This window comes from Salvelinus sp. IW2-2015, linkage group LG4p (assembly GCF_002910315.2).
Source record: "Salvelinus sp. IW2-2015 linkage group LG4p, ASM291031v2, whole genome shotgun sequence".
Taxonomy (NCBI): Eukaryota; Metazoa; Chordata; class Actinopteri; order Salmoniformes; family Salmonidae; genus Salvelinus; species Salvelinus sp. IW2-2015.
This window is the reverse complement of record NC_036841.1, coordinates 2,743,841-2,764,907: the sequence shown is the minus strand read 5'-3', so window position 1 is coordinate 2,764,907 and position 21,067 is coordinate 2,743,841. Positions and strand designations below refer to the sequence as shown.

Below are 21,067 nucleotides of genomic sequence, written 5' to 3'. Positions count from 1 at the left end.
TAGCAATATTTATTATGAGTATTTCTGTAAATTGATGTGGCTCTCTGCAAAATCACCCGATGTTTTGGAACTACTGAACATAACGCGCCAATGTAAACTCAGATTTTTGGATATAAATATGAACTTTACCGAACAAAACATACATGTATTGTGTAACATGAAGTCCTATGAGTGTCATCTTATGAAGATCAAAGGTTAGTGATTAATTTGATCTCTATTTCTGCTTTTTGTGACTCCTCTCTTTGGCTGGAAAAATGGCTGTGTTTTTCTATGACTTGGCTCTGACCTAACATAATCGTTTGGTGTGCTTTCTTTGTAAAGCCTTTTTGAAATCGGACTCTGGCTGGATTTACAACAAGTGTATTTTTAAAATGGTGTAAAATACTTGTATGTTGAGGAATTTTAATTATGGGATTTCTGTTGTTTTGAATTTGGCGCCCTGCAGTTTCACTGGCTGTTGACGAGGTGGGACGCTACCGTCCCACATACTCTAGAGAGGTTAAGCATATCCCAGTTTAGGTCACCTAACAGAACGAACTCTGAAGACAGATGGGGGGGCAATCAATTCACATATGGTGTCCAGGGCACAGCTGGGAGCTGAGGGGGGGATCTATAACATGCGGCAACAGTGAGAGACTTATTTCTGGAGAGATTCATTTTTAAAATTAGAAGCTCGAACTGTTTGGGCATAGACCTGGAGAGTATGACAGAACTTTGCAAGCTATCTCTGCAGTTGATTGCAACTCCTCCCCCTTTCTTGACAGAAAATGTTGTAGTTGGGTATGGAAATCGCAGAATTTTTGGTGGCCTTCCTACGCCAGGATTCAGACACGGCAAGGACATCGGGGTTGGCGGAGTGTGCTAAAGCAGTGAGTAAAACAAACTAAGGGAGGAGGCTTCTGATGTTAACATGCATGAAACCAAGGCTTTTTTGATTACAGAAGTCAACAAATGAGTGCCTGGGGACACGCAGGGCCTGGTTTAACCTCCACATCACCCGAGGAACAGAGGAGGAGTAGGATGAGGGTACGGTAAAGGCTAGCAAAACTGGTCGTCTAGTGCGTTGGGGACAGAGAATAAAAGGAGCAGATTTCTGGGCGTGGTAGAATAGATTCAGGGCATAATGTTATACTGGGAGAGGTCACCACATGTGTGGGAGTTGGGACAAAGGAGGTATCTAAGGCATGTACAGTGGGACTAGGGGCTCCGAAGTAAACTAAAACAATGATAATTATCCTAAACAACAGTATACAAGGCATATTGACATTTAAGAGAGACATAAAGCGAGGCATAAAGCAATCACAGGTGTTGATTGGGAGAGCTAGCTAAGTCAACAACGGTTAAGACAACAGCTAATCAGCTAAGTCAACAACAACAGGTGAAATGGCGATGAATGGGCAGAGAGAGTCGGTTAACTACACACAGGGCCTGAGTTCGGGGCTAGGGCCGACAGATAAACAAAGGTAAACAAAGTGGAGTACCGTGATATATGAACAGTCCAGCAGGCATCAGCCATGTAGCCAAGTGATTATAGGGTCCACTTTACAGCAATAGATGAAACAGGGAAGCAGCTAGCTAGTCGTTACTACGCCAGCACGCGGGAGACAGTGTTTAAAGTTAGCAGTCCGGGGTAAGTAGAAGRGTCTGCTCCGTCGTCCGGCAAAGGCTGGTTGAAGGCATAGTTGATGGAATTACGTCTGCGGACCAGTCGTGGTGGTACGGCGGGGCGCCGTGTCAACGAAGGGACCGGGCCAGATGGCGAAAGAGGTATTGTAGTTGTGGGAATTTTGTTTTCTAGCCGGGAGATGCGCCTGGCTCAGGGCTAGCTTCGGGGCTGGGTCACTCAGTTGAAGATAGCTAGATGTGATGATCAATGGTCGGCAGGAATCTGGCGTTGTAGTGGAGAAAAACAGTCCGAGGCTGGCAGGTATTATCCAGGCTAAAAAAACGCTAGCAGTGGCTAACAATAACCAAATGGCTAGTAACTTAGCTAATTAGCTGGCTACCTTTTGATTAAAGTTTTGGCTATAGGGTCTAAAAAGATAATTGCGGATCCGTGTCACATTGAGTGAGGCGGGTTACCGGAAGGTATATTTAATTTAAAAATGGAAAAAGAGATTTATTTTTCAATTGGAATATATACAAAAAAATACAAAAAGTAAACGAGAGGACAACAAACCACGTCTGCACTGCTACGCCATCTTGGATCGCCATTTTGGCAGCTTGGAACATCATGATGGTAGAAGTGCCATTTTTGCCATCAAACTGCTACTGTAGGACATGACCATGTTGGTAATGAGAGAGGCCAGGGTTCTGTGCAGCACGGAGTAGGATGAAGGTGCCCCTATATGCTGACCCTGGGTTAGTTTGGCATATCCCCAACTAATGGTCAAGGGGAAGGGGAGGCTGATCCAAGATCTGTATCTAGGCGAACTTCACCCCACAATGGTTGGGTTAGTAATAAGCGGGACAGGGTTCAGTGCAGTACCTGTGCTACAAGTGCTTTCCTGCTGTCCCTCTTAACAGCCATGGCAAAGTCCAGCCAGGTCCATGTGTTGTTGTGGTACTCCAGACAAGGCAGAACCAGGTTCAGATCCTTCCAGTCAACACTGCTTTTCTCTCCCTATGTGGACACACAAGCACACAATACACAATGAAACTGCATTGTTTTTGAGTTAAAAAGTACAACAGTTGTTCAAATAATTCTACAATAATCATACCTTCATTACATGTCTGTGTTCATTTATCTCCCATTTAATGATATTACATATTCATACACGAATATTACATTTTCAATATTAAACATTTAGATTTATTAAACATTTACTCAAATCAGCTATGGGATTTTGTAATCGTGAAGCCAATGCTGTCATTGGAAAATACGATTATTTTGCAAATCCCTGAATACATGAAATTGAAAAATCGGGGGATTATAAACGACGTCCAAGTCACAAACAAGCCAACAGTGTGTGAAGGTTTACATATACAAACAGATAAAACACATGACAACACCAGATATTGAGGTATTTTTTCCAGTCTGAGAACAAAACATGTGACCTGGTATGGGGTCAACACAGAATCATGACGACATCTCTCTTCGAGGGGAATGTATATTTATGAACTCACTGACACACCGACATGTATATAGAATCAATTAATGGCTTGAATCAAAGCAGGGAGTACCGTTCTCCTTTAGCTAGTTGCAAAATCCAGACAACTTCTGGACCATTTCCAGATTTTCCAGAAATCCCGGTTGGAAGAAATCCGTGTGGAATTTTGCTACCTTTAACTTCAGCACATAGTGATACCTACCTTATAGCTGACACACAGGGGAACCTGGGGGATCTTGATGTAGATGAAGGAGTTATTCATGGCTGCTCTCTCCTTCATCTTGTCGATGTCATCTACAGGATGCTAGGTAGGGAAATAAGACATACTTTGATTTCAATACAGTATGGAAGACCTAAGGCTGCGTCTGAAATGGCACCCTAAATACTCATCATAGTTCACTACTTTTAAACAAGACCCATAGAGCGCTGGTCAAAATAAGTATATAACGAGAAAGTTGGGAAGTGCTTGTGAAAACAACGAGCCAATTACCCCAGCAGATGTAGCTGGGTGGCAACGTAGTACGGCTGTATGAACATTGGGGATACATCAACACAAAGATACATATTTTATAATTTCTCATAAAAAAAAACAAAAAAACAAATACCTCAACAGCCTTTCGGAAGGACCTCCTGACCCCAGAGGTTCGGTTCAAGCCCTGGGTGACCCCTTTGCTGGGGCCCATGACTCCCATGGTGTCCTCCGAGAGCTGCCGAGGCTTGATGACAGGCATGCCTGAGATACAATTTACATTAGTCATTTAGCGGACACTCTTACACAGAGTGATCTACAAGTCAGTGCATTCAACTAAGTGTAGTAGGAAAAACAACCACATATCATAGTAATTGTAGTTATATATCCTTCTTTGAAATAGCCACAATCAGTAGAACCAGTGCCAGGAAGAAAAACAAGTGTGGATGTGAGTGCAAGAAAGACAGCAGCAGCACCACCACGGCCTCTGAATGACTCCACCAGCCCTCAAGAGTCCACACCCTATACTCCTGTAACTCTCCAAAATGTCCAATAAGGCACCCTATCCCCTTTAAAGTGCACTACTTTTGACCAGGGTCATAGTGCACTATGTAGGGAATAGGTTGCCATGTGGGATACACAGTCTCACACAGACCTAGGCTATTAATAGCCACCAAGGGTGACACAGCAACTACCAATCCAATACCATGTGTGGTATTGAAGAGCTGGCAACAATAATGGAAACTAATATTGATTGGTTGGGTGGAGAGAGGTGTGTATTTCAGGCTGGTCAACATGTAGAGGATGGATGGAGACTTGAGGGCAAGTGAATGTATATAGTACAGCATAATGGTTGCACGTCAATAATTGGTAAGTAAGTAAGCCCAGTCGAGTCAGAATGGCCCATAGGGCAGGCACCTATCTTCTGTTTCTGTAGCTTGATGTACTCCCCCTGGACAGGATGCTAGCAGGTAGAGGCAATACACACCAGTAGTGACCATTCGGGACTTGTCCTCCTCATCAGCAACTTCCTCCTCCTCCACATTCCTTCCTGGGAAGAAGAATCCCATCATCCTTTTGAAGAACTGGTACATGAGCTGGATGGTGAGAGGYACCACGTTCACCTGGCGACACAAACAGATTACAACAGAGAAACACTATCTACCTGTATGCTTCCAATGTTTTCATAATTAAAAAGGTTACGATCACGTTAACACATCTCTAATGTTATGATCACATATGTTATGATATCTTCAGTGTTATGATCAAACACGTTAACACATCTCAAATGTTATGATCACATGCTTCCTCCTCACCTCAAAGTGCTCCTTGACTGAGATGCCTCCCACAGGGGGGCGGACCTTACTGAAGATGCGCAGGGCAAACTGACGGCCAGACTGACACGGGCTCTGAGGACGCAACACCACCTAGGAGACAGGTTTCATGAAGTTAAGTCACAACACAGAGGCTGCATCCCAAATGGCCCCAAAAGTAGTGTACTATATAGGGAATACGGTGTCATTCAGGACGCAGTCAAAATAACCACTGGAATAATGCCATGCTCCTAACTGCTGATTCATGAAGCAACACAAAAATATATTTTATGTAATTTAGGAAAACAATTTAATTCAGAATACAGCATATTCTGTAAAGACAATCAAATGAATCTGAAATGCATCCATACAACATGAATGGTGAGCAGGAGGATAAATGAATCAATTCATGGATTCTTCCMCCCATATGAACAGGAAAACATTTGGAAAACAAACCTGACTTACACAGCGACYTAAGACATGGTACCGTAAAACATTCAGATGACGGTGCAAATGCAGTGAGGAGCACGCAATAAGAGGAAGGACTGGAGGTGGGCATTGGAATGACCCAGTCCATGGTGGACATGCAATGTTGAATAACAAATGATACGTCCCAAATGGCACCCTATTCCATGAATAATGCACTACTATTAACCAAGGCCTCTGGTCAAAAGTAGCGGACTATGTAGGGAATAGGGTGTCATTTGGGACACATTCATTATATTCTGAGAGGGATTTCCGTGATGCTGACTGGATGATGAGCATGATGGTGTCAACAACAGTGACATGAACACCCAGTTACTGTACCAGCACCATACATACCCTCACATGCTGCACATAGGAAACCAAGTAGAGAGTTATCAACACAAGCAAACACTGCTTTCGAGGTCTTTGTGAGCACACTTTGGGTGCAATAGGATCTGGAATCATTGGATCAGTAACAGCAGGATGGAAACTTCTTGTTTCTGACAAAAGACTGAAAAAAAKCTCAAAAAGGCTTGTACTATCCAGAGATCCCTTTCAGAGGCAATATTTGTAAGCTTCACAGGTTCATAGCGCCACCGGTTGTAAAAAATGAGCTGTCGACTGCCCTTACCAAAGAAAAGGTRAGAGATAAGCATCATTTCCTGACCTTGTATGCAGCGTTGGGGAGCAGGTTGTTCATGGTGAACCAGCCCAGTTCCAGGAGATGCTCTGCTGTGTCGTCTGACTTGTTCAGCTGTGGAAGGAGACAGTTTAACAGCTGTTTAGCATCAACATCAGGGCCCGCATTCATAAAGCGTCTCAGCGTAAGAGTACTAATCTAGGATCAGGTACCCCTTGTCCATGTCTTATTATCGAAAAYGCAAAACAGATCCTATTTCAGCACTCCTAATCTGGGACTTTTTGTGAATATGGGCCCAGCTCTCTAGCTAAAGCAAAGTATCAAAAGAGTTATGTTCATCTCCTTGTTAGGACAGAGCAGCAGTGTCCTCCCTGCCCCCTGCCCACCTTGCTGTACATGAACCTCTGCAGCTCCAGCTCAGCGATGCCCAGCTGTCCATCCTCCTCAGTGAGACACCAGCGGGCCTGGGCAAAGCAGATCTCTGTCCTGCGAACCACACTCACGTCCTCCGGCGGCTTACGCAGCTCCAGCTTATTGGTCCTCTGCAGCTGGAAGTCTTTAAAACATCTGGGAGCAGAGTGACATGCAGGGAATAACACAGGAGAGGATGAGTCAGTATTCTTAGGAAGTATCTCAGWACTTCCCATGGCTGGCCGAGTAGTTTTCCTAGGCATTGAAAAGATGGTGTGGTGAAGGTGTTCGGTAGTTTGACTTGGCATTGAATGGTGTGTCTGTGGCGGTGTTGGGCTGACCTGATGAGGATGTTGAGCTCCTCACTCTTCATCTGCATGTCYGTCTTCTCCTGATTGAGCTGGTTCTGCAGCCTCACGTTGATCTCTGACAGCTCATCTCCTCTCAGATCCTCAGGCTGGGCCTGGAGGGGTCACACCACACAGGTCAAATACAAGTAGATATTTCAGTGCTTTGGGGTTCGTAACTGAGGGATGTGTTTTAATCCCTCTCTAGATTATAATTGGATGAAGTAAACTAGAGGAATTACCTTCACCTTTGGTTTTCACCTCACAAGGAACAGTGCTGAAATCAGCCATTGCCTCGCCACACAGGGCCTATGAGAAGAGTGTGAGTCAGTCCGTCCAATGGCTCACCCTGATATTGGAGTAGATCTGTTTCTCCAGGCGTCTGATCTGGGCCACGTGCTGCCTGACGGCCTCCTGCAGGTGTAGAATGCTGCTGCGCTGCTCCTCTGGGTTACTGGAGATCTCCAGCTGGAAACGCACTCGCTGCTTCTTCTCACTGTGCTCCTGAGGACAGAGCCCACACACAACATGGTCAGAGGGTAGGACACGAGGCATCCCAAAAGGCGCTATTCCCTCTTTTTCCTATTTAGAACCCTGGTCAAAAGTAATGCACTACATATGGAATATCATGCCATTTGGGACGCATAAGGGACTTGTACAGTGCAGAGACCTCAGCTATCATACAGTAGGGGTGAATCCAAACTTCCACTCAAGTACAATTTTCACTTCGTCTCCCACTGACCTCAATACATGACTAAGTGAAAATTCGACTTAAGTGGAAGTTAGGATTTGCCCCGTATACAGTTGCAAATGCGATAGGACAAACAACTGCCTAGTCAGATGTTGAGGCATCTCGTTACCTTGCGTTTGGGCTCAACGTGCAGCAGTAGGTTGTTGACGATGTCCAGGATCATAGCATACTGCACAGGGTTGGTGGAGATCTCCAGGTCATGGTGAATGAGGGTGAAGGTGTCCACAGCCCCTGATAGTGAAGTGGGGGGAAAGACACCAAGTCGAAAGGCTCAAGCCTTTACACTCAATAACACGACAGCAACATTGTCAGCATGTTCTGACACTGTATTTGAGGATGTCGGCTGCCTCACAGAATTAAATAGAACATTAGAATGGACTTTGGCATCCAGGATTAAATTCAGGAAAAAGTTCATTATAGAAACTGATCAAATTTAAAATATTGTATCAAATGTTGTATAAAATAGTGCATATATGAGCTCTATGGGGTGCCTTACCAGCTTGTTTTTTCAGCAGGTCTTCCTTCTCGTTGCGCCGTATCTCTGGGGGTTTGATCTGCGTGGCCAGCTCAGGGTCGATGTCGTGGCTGTAGCCGATGTAGTACATGCGACAGCTGCAACGAGAGATGATACGCTGGACCTGCTGGGTGTCATTCACCTGGGCCGGCTGGTTCCAGTCTGGATACACAGAACAGAGAGGAAGTGTTACATTTACCGTGACACATAAGTTAAAGTGTAAATACACCACTTAAAAAAGTCTTAAGTGCCACGATGATGTTAACTACAGAACATAAAAATGTTCAGTTTACACATACAGTGCATTCGGAAAGTATTTAAAGCCCGTTACTTTTTCCACATTTTGTTATGTTACAGCCTTGTTCTAAAATGGATTAAATCGATGTTTTCCCTCATCAATCTACACACAATACCAAAGCAAAAACAAGTTTTTAGAAATGTTAGCAACTTTATAAAAAAATTTAAAAGTTGAAATATCACATTTACATAAGTCTTCAGACCCTTTACTCAGTACTTTGTTGAAGCACCTTTGGCAGTGATTACAGCCTCAAGTCTTCTTGTATATGACGCTACAAGCTTCGCACATCTGTATATGGGGAGTTTCTCCCATTCTTCTCAAGCTCTGTCAGGWTGCATGGGGAGCGTCGCTGCACAGCTATTTTCAGGTCTCTCCAGAGATGTTCGATCGGGTTCAAGTCCGGACGTTGGCTGGGCCACTCAAGGACATTCAGAGACTTGTCTGGAAACACTCCTGCGTTGCCATGGCTGTGTGCTTAGGGTTGTTGTCCTGATGAAAGATGAACCTTCGCCCCAGTCTGAGGTCCTGAGCAGGTTTTCATCAAGGATCGGTCTGTACTTTGCTCCGTTCATCTTTCTCTCGATCCTGACTATTCTCCCAGCCCCTGCCGCTGAAAAACATCCCCACAGCATGATGCTGCCACCCCCATGCTTCACCATAGGGATGGTGCCAGGTTTCTTCCAGACGTGATGCTTGGCATTCAGGCCAATGAGTTCAATCTTGGTTTCATTAGACCAGAATCTTGTTTCTCYTGTTTTGAGAGTCCTTTAAGTACCTTTTYGCAAACTCCAAGTGGGCTGTCATGTGCCTTTTACTGAGGAAAGGCTTCCGTTAGGCCACTCTACCATAAAGGCCTAATTAGTGGAGTACTGCAGAGATGGCTGTTCTTCTGGAAGGTTCTCCCATCTCCACAGAGGAACTCTGGAGCTCTGTCAGAGTGACCATCGGGTTCTTTGTCAKTTCCCTGACCAAGGCCCTTCTCCCCCGATTGCTCAGTTTGGCCGGGCAGCCAGCTCTAGGAAGAGTCTTGGTGGTTCCAAACMTCTTCRYWTTAAGAATGATGGAGGCCACTGTGTTCTGGGGGATCTTCAATGCTACAGACATTTTTTGGTACCCTTCCCCAGATCTTTGCCTCGAAACAATCCTGTCTCGGAGCTCTATGGACAATTCCTTTGACCGAACGGCTTGGTTTTTGCTGTGACATGCACTGTCAACTGTGGGACCTTATATAGACAGGTGTGTGCCTTTCCAAATCATGTCCAATCAATTGAATGTACCACAGGTGGACTCCAATCAAGTTGTAGAAACATCTCAAGGATGATCAATGGAAACAGGATGCACATGAGCTCAATTTCGAGTCTCATAGCAAAGGGTATGAATAGTTATGTTAATAAGGTATGTTTTTTGTATTTTTAATAAATTTGCACAAAAAAAAACAACTTTTCTCTGTCATTATGAGGCGTAGATTGAGATATTTTTATTTAATCCATTTTAGAATGATGCTGTAACGTAACAAAATGTGGGGAAAAAATCAAGCGGTCTGAATGCACTGTATGTAGACACTGGCATGGTGCTGGAGATAATGAATAAATCAATGTAAAAAAATATATGGAATTTCACATTAAGGAAAGATTCACATCAAGATGAGATTTTCAGCTTTGAAGGGCCAAGGTTTAAACATAGTGCATTTCATGAAGTAGAGTATGTGTGAAGAGCAGCAGTACCTGTTGTGGTGCTGACCATGCCTCCAACAGCCTGGCCACTCTCCATCAGCTCCAGCACTGAGTCCAGGTGACGCTGCCTGTGCTCCTCAATGTTTTTCACCTGCAGACGCACCATGCACAACCAAGGCAAAGACACAGGGTCAAAGCTTAGACAGCACCCTGAATCTGAAAGACACAAATATGCTCGCTACTATGCACCTACTATAAAAATACTCTGTCGTGCAACTTGGACTTGAGCCCGAATGTAAACCATAAACACACATCATCATTCAATGCTACAGATGATCATTTATGGTAGTTCTTATTTAAACTTTTTTCTGGTGACCTGACCAAATTCACATGGAAAAGTCAGCGTTATAGATCTGTCACTCATTGAAAGAAAGTCTAAGAAGCGGTAGATCTGTTCTATGCGCACCATTTCTATGCTTCTCTTTTCTTAAGCTCCATTTTTGCGTCTTTTACTTTTGTTGTTTTGTACACCAGCTTCAAACAGCTGAAAATACAATATTTTTGGTTATGGAAAAGATTGTACGATCTATACCGCTGTGATCTATGATTCTCTACACTATARTTGCTTTATCACAAACTGAAATTAGAAACTATTTGAATTTTAGCAACCAGGAAATGGCGGAGCGATTTAGGCATAGTGCATCTTTAGGAGCCTGTTAATAATGTTTTCACTGGCCCACCTCAAGCCACAACTGCCAGTCCTCCTGCTCTGAGGGGTTTGGCTCCATTGTGGCAAAGTACTGCATGCCGTCAAGCAGACAGGTCCAGGTGGTCTTCTGCTTGAGGGTGTCGCTGTACCAGGCRGGGTGGTGCTCACACTGCAGCAGCTGAGCCTTGGCAGCAGACACCAGCACGCAGCCAGCTGTCTCTGTGCCACGCAGCATCATCTACAGACAGACAGCAGAGCAGGATTATAACCTTGGGTCCTGTTAGCAAACATTGTTACATTTGGGGGCAAATAAAAGTGTGATTGGCCCACTGGGCTTTACAATCTTAATCCAATTTGCCATGAACCTAAAGTCCCAGACTAGTTGTCAGTTGTACCTGACAGTTGACCAGCTCGATGAACCAGTTGCGGTTGTAGACGTCGTCTGTCTGGCAGGCAGCGATGCCACACAGTTGATCACTCACGCCAGAGTCCTCCTCTGAGAACACCACAAACTTATCAGTCTCCTCAATCAGCTTCTGCAGCATGGACGTCCCTGCAGAGTGAGGAGGAAGGAAGAGTTGAAGAAACAGTCAGTAAATTATATTGAAAGACGCTTCATGTGGCCTGGCTGGCCTAGCAGTAATACTGCAGCCTCTAGCATACATACACTACATGACCAAAAGTATGTGGACACCTGCTAGTCGAACATCTCATTCCAAAATCGGGCATTAATATGGGCATTAATATGGAGTTGGTCCCCCCTTTTCTGCTATAATAGCCCCCACTCTTCTGGGAAGGCTTTCCACTAGATGTTGAAACATAGCTGCTGGGATTTGCTTCCATTCAGCCACAAGAGCATTAGTGATGTTGCATGGCTGGCAGCCTGGCTCGCAGTCGGCGTTCCAATTCATACCAAAGGATTTCGACGGGGTTGAGGTCAGAGCTCTGTGCAGGCCAGCCATGTTCTTCCCACAACGATCTGGATGTACCATTTCTGTATGGACCTCGCTTTGTGCACAGGGGCATTGTCACGGTGAAACAGAAAAAGGGCCTTCCCTAAACAGTTGCCACAAAGTTGGACGCACAGAATCGTCTAGAATGTCATTGTATTCTGTAGCGTTAAGATGTCCCTTCAATGGAACTAAGGGGCCTAGCCCGAACCATGAAAACAGCCCCAGACTATTATTCCTCCTCCACCAAACTTTACAGATGGCACTATGCATTGGGGCAGGTAGCTTACACCTGGCATCCGCCAAACCCAGATTCGACCGTCGGACTGCTAGATGGTTCCGCGTGATTCATCACTCCAGAGAAAGCCTTTCCACTGCTCCAGAGTCCAATGGCGGCGAGCTTTACACCACTCCAGCCAACGCTTGTCATTGCGCATGGTGATCTTAGGCTTGTGTGCGGCTACTCGGCCATAGAAACCCATTTCATGAAGCTTCCGACGAACAGTTGTTGTGCTGTTCCTTCCAGAGGCCGTTTGGAACTCGGTACTGAGTGTTTTAACCGAGGACAGGCAATTTCTACACGCTACAGCACTTGGCGGTCCCGTTCTGTGAGCTTGTGTGACCTACCACTTCACGGCTGAGCTGTTGTTGCTCCTAGACCTTTCCACTTCACAATAACAGCACTTACAGTTGACCGGGGCAGCTCTAGCAGYACAGAAATCTGACYAACTTATTGGAAAGGTGGCATCCTATGACGGTGCCACGTTGAAAGTCACCAAGCTCTCAGTAAGGGCAATCTATTGCCAATGTTTGTCTATGGAGATTGAATGGCTGTGTGCTCAATTTTATACGGATCCACTAATTTGAAGGGGTGTCCACATACCTTTGTATATACTGTATAGTGTATCTACAGTGTTGACATGGGTTGGAAACCGGCCTAGTGGCCATTAACACATCATCCCTCTTTCTTTCCCCACTGTCATCCTCTATCACCATCTGTTCAACACAATCTGAAAATACCTTCAAAATATATATTTAAAAAGAAAATACCATAAAATACCATCAACTTAGGCTGCACTTCAGTTACTCCAGGGGAAACATCCTACCTTCGTGCTGGCTCTTCTCAGGGCGGCTGGTGCTGGGCATGGTTGGGGTGGAGGGGGCCGTGCTGGGGCCGCCGGAGTAGTTGGACAAAGAGCGCTTGAGCTTCTTGGCAGCTTGCAATGTTGTGTCTATCCTCAGGCCCTTCAGAGCCTCTGTGGAGAGGTTCCGCTTGAGAACGGCTGCCTTCTTGTAGCCGTCGTACAGACCGAACGCTATGTTCCTGTTAGTGGTGGTCCAGGAGGCTCGCAGGTCAACCAGGCACAGCTTGTGGGTGTAGGGGGCATTCGCCTCATCTTTTGAGTTCCCCTCCTGTCACAATGTGAAACACCATTATTACACTTCAGGTTTTTACAAGAGATCTAGCTTCACCTTTTGACTGGAGAACTACAAATGAAGGGTTGAGACACAGAGCCAGAACAAATAGAATTAATTTAAACCTCACTACAATGGTTAAGAAGCTACTGTGTGCATCCCAACTTGCACCCTATTGGCCCTGGTCAAAAGTAGTCAACGACATATGGAATATGGTGCAAATGGAGACACAGCCTGTGCAATAAACTTTGGGGTGTCTACCATGCCCTCCCCATCAGTTGCGGTTCGAGCTTGTATGGCTCCCTGGGCGAACCCCCCCATAACATTTAAAACTATATAAATATATACAAAAATAAGACTCATAAATATCAAAAAGTAACCAAGACAAATAGAAACAAATTGTAGTATATAAACACAAATAAAAAAGATAATCAAATTACACTATTGCTAACAAAAGACACAAATAAAACTTAATTGCACAAATAGAACACACTTAAAAGAGAACATGATTATTACACTTCAAACAAGAGAAACACACTAAATTGCTCAACTAATTGCATTAGTACTGTACAAAGTTAGAGGTGCGCTATTTGATAGATTCCCCTGCTCCCCCCTACCTCGGGCATCCAGCAGGGAGACCTGAGGTCAACCTACCCCCCACACCCACCTCCCTATATCGTACTTCTGAGTGGGAGGCCTGCCTAGTTCACAAACTAGAATCAGGGCGCCCACTCCGACAAGGATAATTGACCCACAGTCCCACACGGTGACATGATATCATTGACGTGACGTGCAAAAGAGCGATAGAAAGCCGATCGCGCAAATGTCACCATTCCAAATTAGTTTTTTTTTGTGCGGGTGCCCCGTGACACCCCCGGCAAGAMGCCGCCTATGCCTAAATCCGCTACTGCTCCCCATTGTCTTACCTCCTCCATACGGTTGCTCTGGCGCTGGTAACTGAGGGAGGACAGGCCGAGCAGGTGGGTCTTCTTCACCTGGGCGTTGATCTGGTGGTCAGCCGTCTCATCCCAGGTGGAGGCCATGAGGTGCACCGTCATCAGGGACAGCTCTGACACCATCTGGGTCACGTTCCACTCAGAGATCAGCCTCCTCATCACCGTGCCCGCTGAGAGGACAGACAGACACAACACACACAGTTGAGTTAGACCAACACACAGTTGAGTTAGACCAACAGACAGGCTGCTCAACAACTCAGTCTCAAATTATACCCAATTCCACATATAGTGCACTACAGTATATGGGAATAGGGTGTCATTTGAGAAGCAAACATTAAAATAAAAACCAATCAGACCATTGCTTGAGTGTGTAAATAGCTTGTGGCATTTCTATGCCCGTGTTGTGCCCTATCTTCTTACCCTGTGGGATGAGTCTCTGAGCCCCTCTGGTGAAGACGTGGCCTTTGCTGCACTCCACCTGGATGCCCCTCTGCTGAGCGAAGGAGGCCCAGTAATGCACCTGGGGAGGAGACAAAGTCAAAAGTCAAATCTCAAATGTTAGCGCTCATTGGAGGTAACAAGACCATGCAACGGACAGCGCGCTCTGAAAACATGGAGTAAGTAAAAAGAGAACAAATAAGAAAGTCTTTAAAAATGTCAATTTTATCCTATATTGACAAAGATTTGTCTGCTTTGTTCTTTGGATGTCGGCTGAACATAAGCAGTGAGTGAATGAGTCCCAAATAGCACCCTATTCCCTATATAGTGCACTACTACTGGTCAAAAGTATTGCACTATAAAGGGAATAGGGTGCTATTTGGGACGTGTAGCAGTGTTGGTGATTTACTCACTTGTAGTTGAGGAAAGGCTGCTGTATAGGACATCTGTTTGTAGTGCTGGCCCAGCTTCTTTCGGATGGGTCTGAGGCTGTGGAAGAGTTTGCCTCTGCAGATGGGTCTGGAAACGCTGGTCCAGGTGGCCCAGAAGTTCTGCATCCAGCGCAGGGTACTGCTGTACAGGAGGATTCTGGGCTGGCACGGCTCTGAGAGACAGAAACAAATGCCTTCAATAAACAGACAGTCAACACGATTTAAAGATGAATAATCAAACATTATCGCATCCAAGCTAAATACAGAGACTTGATTTGACAAGTGTTCACGGTATCCCAAATGACACCCTATTACCTAAATGACTTACTTGACTGAGAGCCTTACTCAGGGAACCTATGGGCGCTGATCATAATTAGTGCATTATATAGGGAATAGGGTGCCATTTGGGATGCAGCCTCTGGAGAATTCCTCAGTGAACCTGGAAAAAAGCCAAGCCACACAGCTATCAGAAGGTAACTGCTCAACCGCCTCACCTGTGCCACAGTGTTGGTTGAGGTCCATGGTGATGGAGAGGTTGAGGTTCTCTGAGCGGAAGGCTCTGAAGGAGTCGTGAGGTTGTCCTGACGTCACATCAGCTACATTCTCTGCACAGCAGAGCATTACAGCGTGATGGTCATGGGGGTTGCCATGACAAAGCCACTGGAGGTCAAGGGTCATGCACAGATTTGGCAGGTGCAGGAAACAGATGTCGTCATACCTGAAAACAAGAAAAAAAAAAAAATCTAATTATGAACAATTTCATGAAACATGAAAATCTAATATTTGAAAGCCAGATTTCAGTGTTCCACCTACTTGGAGGCTGTCCTGACGTTGACATCCATGTCACCTTTGAAGACAAACTGCCCAGGACACCACTCGTAGTTGACTTTGTTCCATTCCCAGTGCATGTTCTCTGTAGTGTTATAGGGGTCCTACAAAAGAGCAAAATGATGTCAAACAATTGCAGATAATCCTAATTCTCAGGCCAACACATTTTTCAGAGACAGTAAGTGGCTAAGAAGTGTTGCTCAGACTCCGTGTTTTAACCTCTGTGGCCAGCTGATGGAGGTTGGCCTGTTCCATGTCCATGATCCAGCGTCCATGTACCAGCAGACGACTCTTGTCCCACCAGGCCAAAGTAGGGGAGGGGTCAACCGTGGGTTTGGTCAGCAGATCAACCACCTGGCCAATCAGGGTCCAGGCTGGGTCCCAGCAAGGCCCCCACACTATAGTATACAAGYATATATTGGCTGCATGGAGAGAAGAGGAGATGGGAAAATAATAGAGTTGATTAAGAGTTGAATTTGCACAACTGCCAGTATATGTTTAGAGATTAGATGACACTACATCAAACTAATTCATTCAAAGTTATGTGATCGTCCGCTATGTGTCTATTGCCTATTGTTGAAAATAAATACAAATCATCACAAAATTAGGATTGTGCTTCATTGAAACACTTTACTCACATTTGAAATCGCAGTAGAACTTGAGTGGTGGCATGTTCCTGTGGACGGTTATGTCGCCCCATGGCTGGCCAAGTGGCACAGTCTGCCTTCGGCGAGCCCGGCCCTGCCCGTCCTGCTCTGTCCCGATCAAGCGGCCTGACAGCTCCCAGTCCCGGATCTCAAACAAGTAACGAGGATAGTCCCGGATTCTCACTGGCACAGGGAGAGAAATAATAAAAAATTATATATGTATCACCTCTTCACTGTTGACYTTGAGACTGGTGTTTTGCGGGTACTATTTATTGAAGCTGCCAGCTGAGGACTTGTAAGGCGTCTGTTTCTCAAACTAGACACTCTAATGTACTTGTCCGTTTGCTCAGTTGTGCACCAGGGCCTCCCACTCTTTCTATTCTGGTTAGAGCCAGTTTGCGCTGTTCTGTGAAGGGAGTAGTACACAGCGTTGTACGAGATCTTCAGTTTCTTGGCCATTTTGAGCATGGAATAGCCTTCATTTCTCAGAACAAGAATAGACTGACGAGTTTCAGAAGAAAGTTCTTTGTTTCTGGCCATTTTGAGCCTGTAATCGAACCCACAAACTAGTCTAAAGAAGGCCAGTTTTATTGCTTCTTTAAATCAGAACAATCGTTTTCAGCTGTGCTAACGTAATTGCAAAAGGGTTTTCTAATGATCAATTAGCCTTTTTAAAATGATAAAATTGGATTAGCTAACACAATGTGCCATTGGAACACAGGAGTGATGGATGCTGATTAATGTAGATTATCCATAAATTATTTTATTTATTTTTTTATCACCCATTTCCAGCTACAATAGTCATTTACAACATTAACAATGTCTACACTGTATTTCTGATCAATTTGATGCTATTTTAAATGGACAAAGAAAGGTGCTATTCTTTCAAAAACAAGGACATTTCTAAGTGACCCCAAACTTTTGAATGGTAGTGTGTGTATATAAAAAAAATAGTATCAATATTAATAATTAACGTATGGAACAATGGTCAAATGTAGTGCACTATAAAAAGCAATAGGCCATTTGGGACACACAACCATCACTCACCTAGGAAGGCAGTGAGGTTGAACGTGACTGCCCGGCACCACTGGACAACCAGGGGCAGCCCGTCTCTGGGGAAGGGGCTGACTCCGTCGATGTCCCTCAGCTGCTCGCGGACGCGCTCCGGCCCATGGAGGGACTGGTCGGCCAGGGCCACCAGCTCCAAGTCGGACACCGTCCAGGTCAGCATAGACTTCCTCATGGGCGTGTTGGAGTAGAGGCGACGGGAGCGCTGGATGTAGATCTCTATGTGTTTGCGCTCTAGAGACGTATACAGCTCTTCTATCTTCCTGGCAGGCAGCAGTTCTCCGTGCTGCTTCCGTAGGTCAGCCACCTTCTTGTCCAGCAGCTGGAGCCTCTTGGAGCTCTCCTTGCTCTCATCCTTCATCAGCTCGTAGTTGTCCCTCAGCTTGATCTCGAAAACGTCATCCAGGAAGACGAAGGAGAACTGGCTGATCTTGAAGACCAGGTCTGGGGGCAGGCACTGGGGGCCTGGGGTCTGACCAGGGCTGCTGTGCAGGGACTTGAGCCACTTCTGAACGCTGATGAACTTGTCAAAGGTGTTGGAGAAGTTGTACTGGTAGGGGAACTCCACGGCCAGGCAGGGGCAGGTGATCACCCAGGCACGGTTGTGTCGGGTGGAGAGGAAGGGAAAGAGGTGGCGTTGGTCCAGGGACTGATCAGGGTGCGTCTGGACCTCCAGGCCCTTGAAGGAGAATATGTCGTTGCCGTCGAAGTTGAGAAACATGTGTGGAGAGCGGACGTTCATGGAGCCGGAGTGAGTGGAGAGGGACAGGGCGTCTGTGTGCAGCAGGAGGTAGTTGTGCTCTGTCACCTGGGCTGTGAAGCGGGTTCTGCCCAGTTCTACACGCACAGACAGGTCCTTGACCGTACTGTGGGCTGGAGAAGTCTTAGTAGATCCACTCTCTGGAGGATCTGGTAAACTCTCGTCATTTCTTTTCTCTGTCAGTCCTAGAGAGTCACACAGAGTATCCCAGCAACCCTGGCTCTCTTTCACGTGGTGATATAAAAACATGTGGTCTGATGGCGTCCACTGCACTGCCAGCTCCTCTTCACACTGGACCTGCACAAGGGAAGAGGACAAGGCATGTGAACTTATCTGAATAAGACTGTCAATCAGGAAGAAGGAATAGGCCCGATGGACTGATGGTAGGAAGAGTAACTGTAAGCTACCTCCAAGTTCCCGGTGGCGACGTGGTAGCAGATGGCCAGGGTGGAGAGGCTGAGGACAGGGTTGGGGGTTTGGGCTGAGGGACAGAGTGGCTCGCATGGTCTCTGTGAGGAGCCTTCACTACAGATAGACGTACACCTCGGACAGACAATGTGGAGTCTTTCCGCCGAGCCTTGGCTCACATTTGTCGACCGCATAAGATACAGCTCCTAACACACACAGGAGCCAATTACCATACAGAATGTAGGCCTCGCTGGAGATGAGATTAAGGGTCCATCCAAAATGGCCCCTATATAGGCACTAAATATGACCAGGGGCCACAGGCTCTGGTCAAAAGTAGTGAACTATAATAGTGGGGATAGGTTCCATTTGGGACACAACCTAAATACACTTCCCATTATACTTACTGCTACATTGGAGAGTGGTGAACACATGACATCTCCAGGTTACACTCAATCTTAAAATAAAAGGCGCCTGATGGGAAGTTTGTCCCATCAACAAGGGCAGGTACAGGCACCCAATCTGGCTGCTCTGAGGCTCCAGCTTCCTGCATTGGCCAGGTTACAGGGGGCACAATAATCGGGGACAGGCACAAGGCACAGCTCGGACACCTCCAGCTGTAGGCCCTTCAGATTGGACTCCACACTCACACTTTCAGAATGACTACTGGACTCACTCTGGGGCTTGTTGAAGCTCCCCTGGGGAGACAGAGACAGCAAATATAACACAAACAACAGCTGGTGTAGTATTGGTCAAATACTAATCAGGGCTGTGATCATCAGTCAACACAGTAAATTAGGAAAAAGTATGTTATTAGCTTAGAGGTAGGTCAATTTCAATGATCTATGAATAGAGTGTAATTTCAGAAAAGTAGGATTTCCTGTAGCCTGATTTTGATTTTCTTCATCACAACATTGGAAGAGGAAAAACCGGGAGTAGTAGTATGTGAGTAACCCTAAATGTTAATGCTACTTGTTGTATGCCTGCGTTACCTGCAGTGTAAGGGAGTCCAGGATGAGGGTTCCCCCACACATGTTTGCCAGGGGGTGGGGCCTGCTGGATGTGGGACCCCTGGCCTACCCTCCACCAGAAGTGGTCCAGGACAGAGCGAGGCGGCGGTGAACATTCTGGAACTTGAGGCTCTCTGCGTTTGTGCTAATGTCCAGGAGGTGCTGCATCTCTACATTATACAATACATATTCAGATCTACTGAAGATCACAAATCACATTACTACATTTGGGATGCAATTTTAACTCAACTCACTATGTGTAGGTGTGTGATGATTCCCATGGTGTAAAAGGATATTGCATTTATTCCCATATATACAGGGATAAAGTTATTGTAGTTAATGTGTTACAGACTGACAAAAGCTGACTGCCTTACAAAACACTTATGATGACTTATCTAATCATCAGGGCTGTATGTTTGGCAAGGGTTGAGTCAACAGCACGTCAAGTACCATGATTCATCTCTTGAAATCGCTGCAATGATGAACGCAGAATGAACTAAAGAAACACCCACTGCTCTCCATTGCATTCCTGTCATTCCTCTCCAGGCAAGACTAAACTTTGTGTTCCACAACAACATGCTTGACCTTTAATGCAATGGGAGTATATTTTGACCATGGCCTGTGTGAGTATGTGTGTTGTGCTGTACTGTGCTGACTGAGATGAAGCCAGGGCGAAGGGAGAGTGTCTCCCAGCTGTACAGAAACGTTGACATTGGAACAAAGGAGCTGATCATCACTGGGCGTCCAGGTGGGGGAAGTTCCTGTAGGACGGGAGCGTATGCAAATACTCTACTGGACTACACACCCACCACACCACAATACACCACCAGACACAACATAAACTAAGGATGAAGACAGGAGAGGACTGTTAGTTGATTTCAGGTGGGCTCAAAATCAGAAGAAATCATGCTTTCAAGCCAGGTTAGTAATATATGTTGGATATTTGTCTTTACAGTCCGTTTCAAGCAATGACTGGTGTGCTTGACATTCTCCAGTCTGGTTTGTCAGTTGAAAAATGCTCATACCTTTTCTATGAGCTTCTTTCCTATGAATCAGAGCTTGTTTTTCGCATGAACAGGTCTAGCCAATGGGAGAACTCCTGGTGACGGTAGTGGATGATGCAGGTGTTGACTGTGACTGACCCTGAAATGTCCACTGATGTCACCTGGAGACATGAGTGGGAGATGAGCAAGAGACTTCAGATCAAACGGATTTCTTACAAGAGGTCAAATGTTAAGCATATTTACAAAGAGCTTTGATAATGCGGTGCAACTATGAAAACTAGCAACCGTATCAATCAAATCCGAAGCACACCACTCACCTGCAGGACAGTCCTGAGGGTGTTAAGGCAAAGGATTCTCTGTCTGCTCTGGGAGAGGAGAAGCCCATCTGTTGACACACAAACAAAGAATGGTTATTTTCCACCCTCCCAGACCCTCTCTTTCCCTTCTCTATGGC

The 21,067-nt window shown here is 45.7% G+C and overlaps 1 protein-coding gene across 1 annotated transcript in view; it reads right to left on the bottom strand.

Annotated features, from left to right (window-relative positions):
* LOC111956721 (bridge-like lipid transfer protein family member 2) overlaps positions 1-21,067 on the bottom strand; it is a 38,174-nt gene that overhangs the window by 9,616 nt on the left and 7,491 nt on the right. The window contains exons 10-36 of the mRNA XM_070436715.1: positions 20,931-20,998; positions 20,686-20,774; positions 19,151-19,340; positions 18,602-18,808; positions 17,414-18,491; positions 16,358-16,549; positions 15,939-16,141; positions 15,705-15,823; positions 15,386-15,609; positions 14,874-15,064; positions 14,443-14,542; positions 13,993-14,192; positions 12,757-13,063; positions 11,096-11,253; positions 10,732-10,938; positions 10,043-10,142; positions 8,003-8,182; positions 7,616-7,737; positions 7,104-7,259; positions 6,750-6,871; positions 6,384-6,564; positions 6,025-6,111; positions 4,896-5,006; positions 4,568-4,703; positions 3,716-3,843; positions 3,313-3,414; positions 2,489-2,623 (exon numbers count right to left, since the gene is read on the bottom strand). Coding sequence (XP_070292816.1) covers positions 2,489-2,623; positions 3,313-3,414; positions 3,716-3,843; positions 4,568-4,703; positions 4,896-5,006; positions 6,025-6,111; positions 6,384-6,564; positions 6,750-6,871; positions 7,104-7,259; positions 7,616-7,737; positions 8,003-8,182; positions 10,043-10,142; positions 10,732-10,938; positions 11,096-11,253; positions 12,757-13,063; positions 13,993-14,192; positions 14,443-14,542; positions 14,874-15,064; positions 15,386-15,609; positions 15,705-15,823; positions 15,939-16,141; positions 16,358-16,549; positions 17,414-18,491; positions 18,602-18,808; positions 19,151-19,340; positions 20,686-20,774; positions 20,931-20,998 — 5,093 coding nt within the window. The remainder of the gene's footprint in view (positions 1-2,488; positions 2,624-3,312; positions 3,415-3,715; positions 3,844-4,567; positions 4,704-4,895; positions 5,007-6,024; positions 6,112-6,383; positions 6,565-6,749; positions 6,872-7,103; positions 7,260-7,615; positions 7,738-8,002; positions 8,183-10,042; positions 10,143-10,731; positions 10,939-11,095; positions 11,254-12,756; positions 13,064-13,992; positions 14,193-14,442; positions 14,543-14,873; positions 15,065-15,385; positions 15,610-15,704; positions 15,824-15,938; positions 16,142-16,357; positions 16,550-17,413; positions 18,492-18,601; positions 18,809-19,150; positions 19,341-20,685; positions 20,775-20,930; positions 20,999-21,067) is intronic.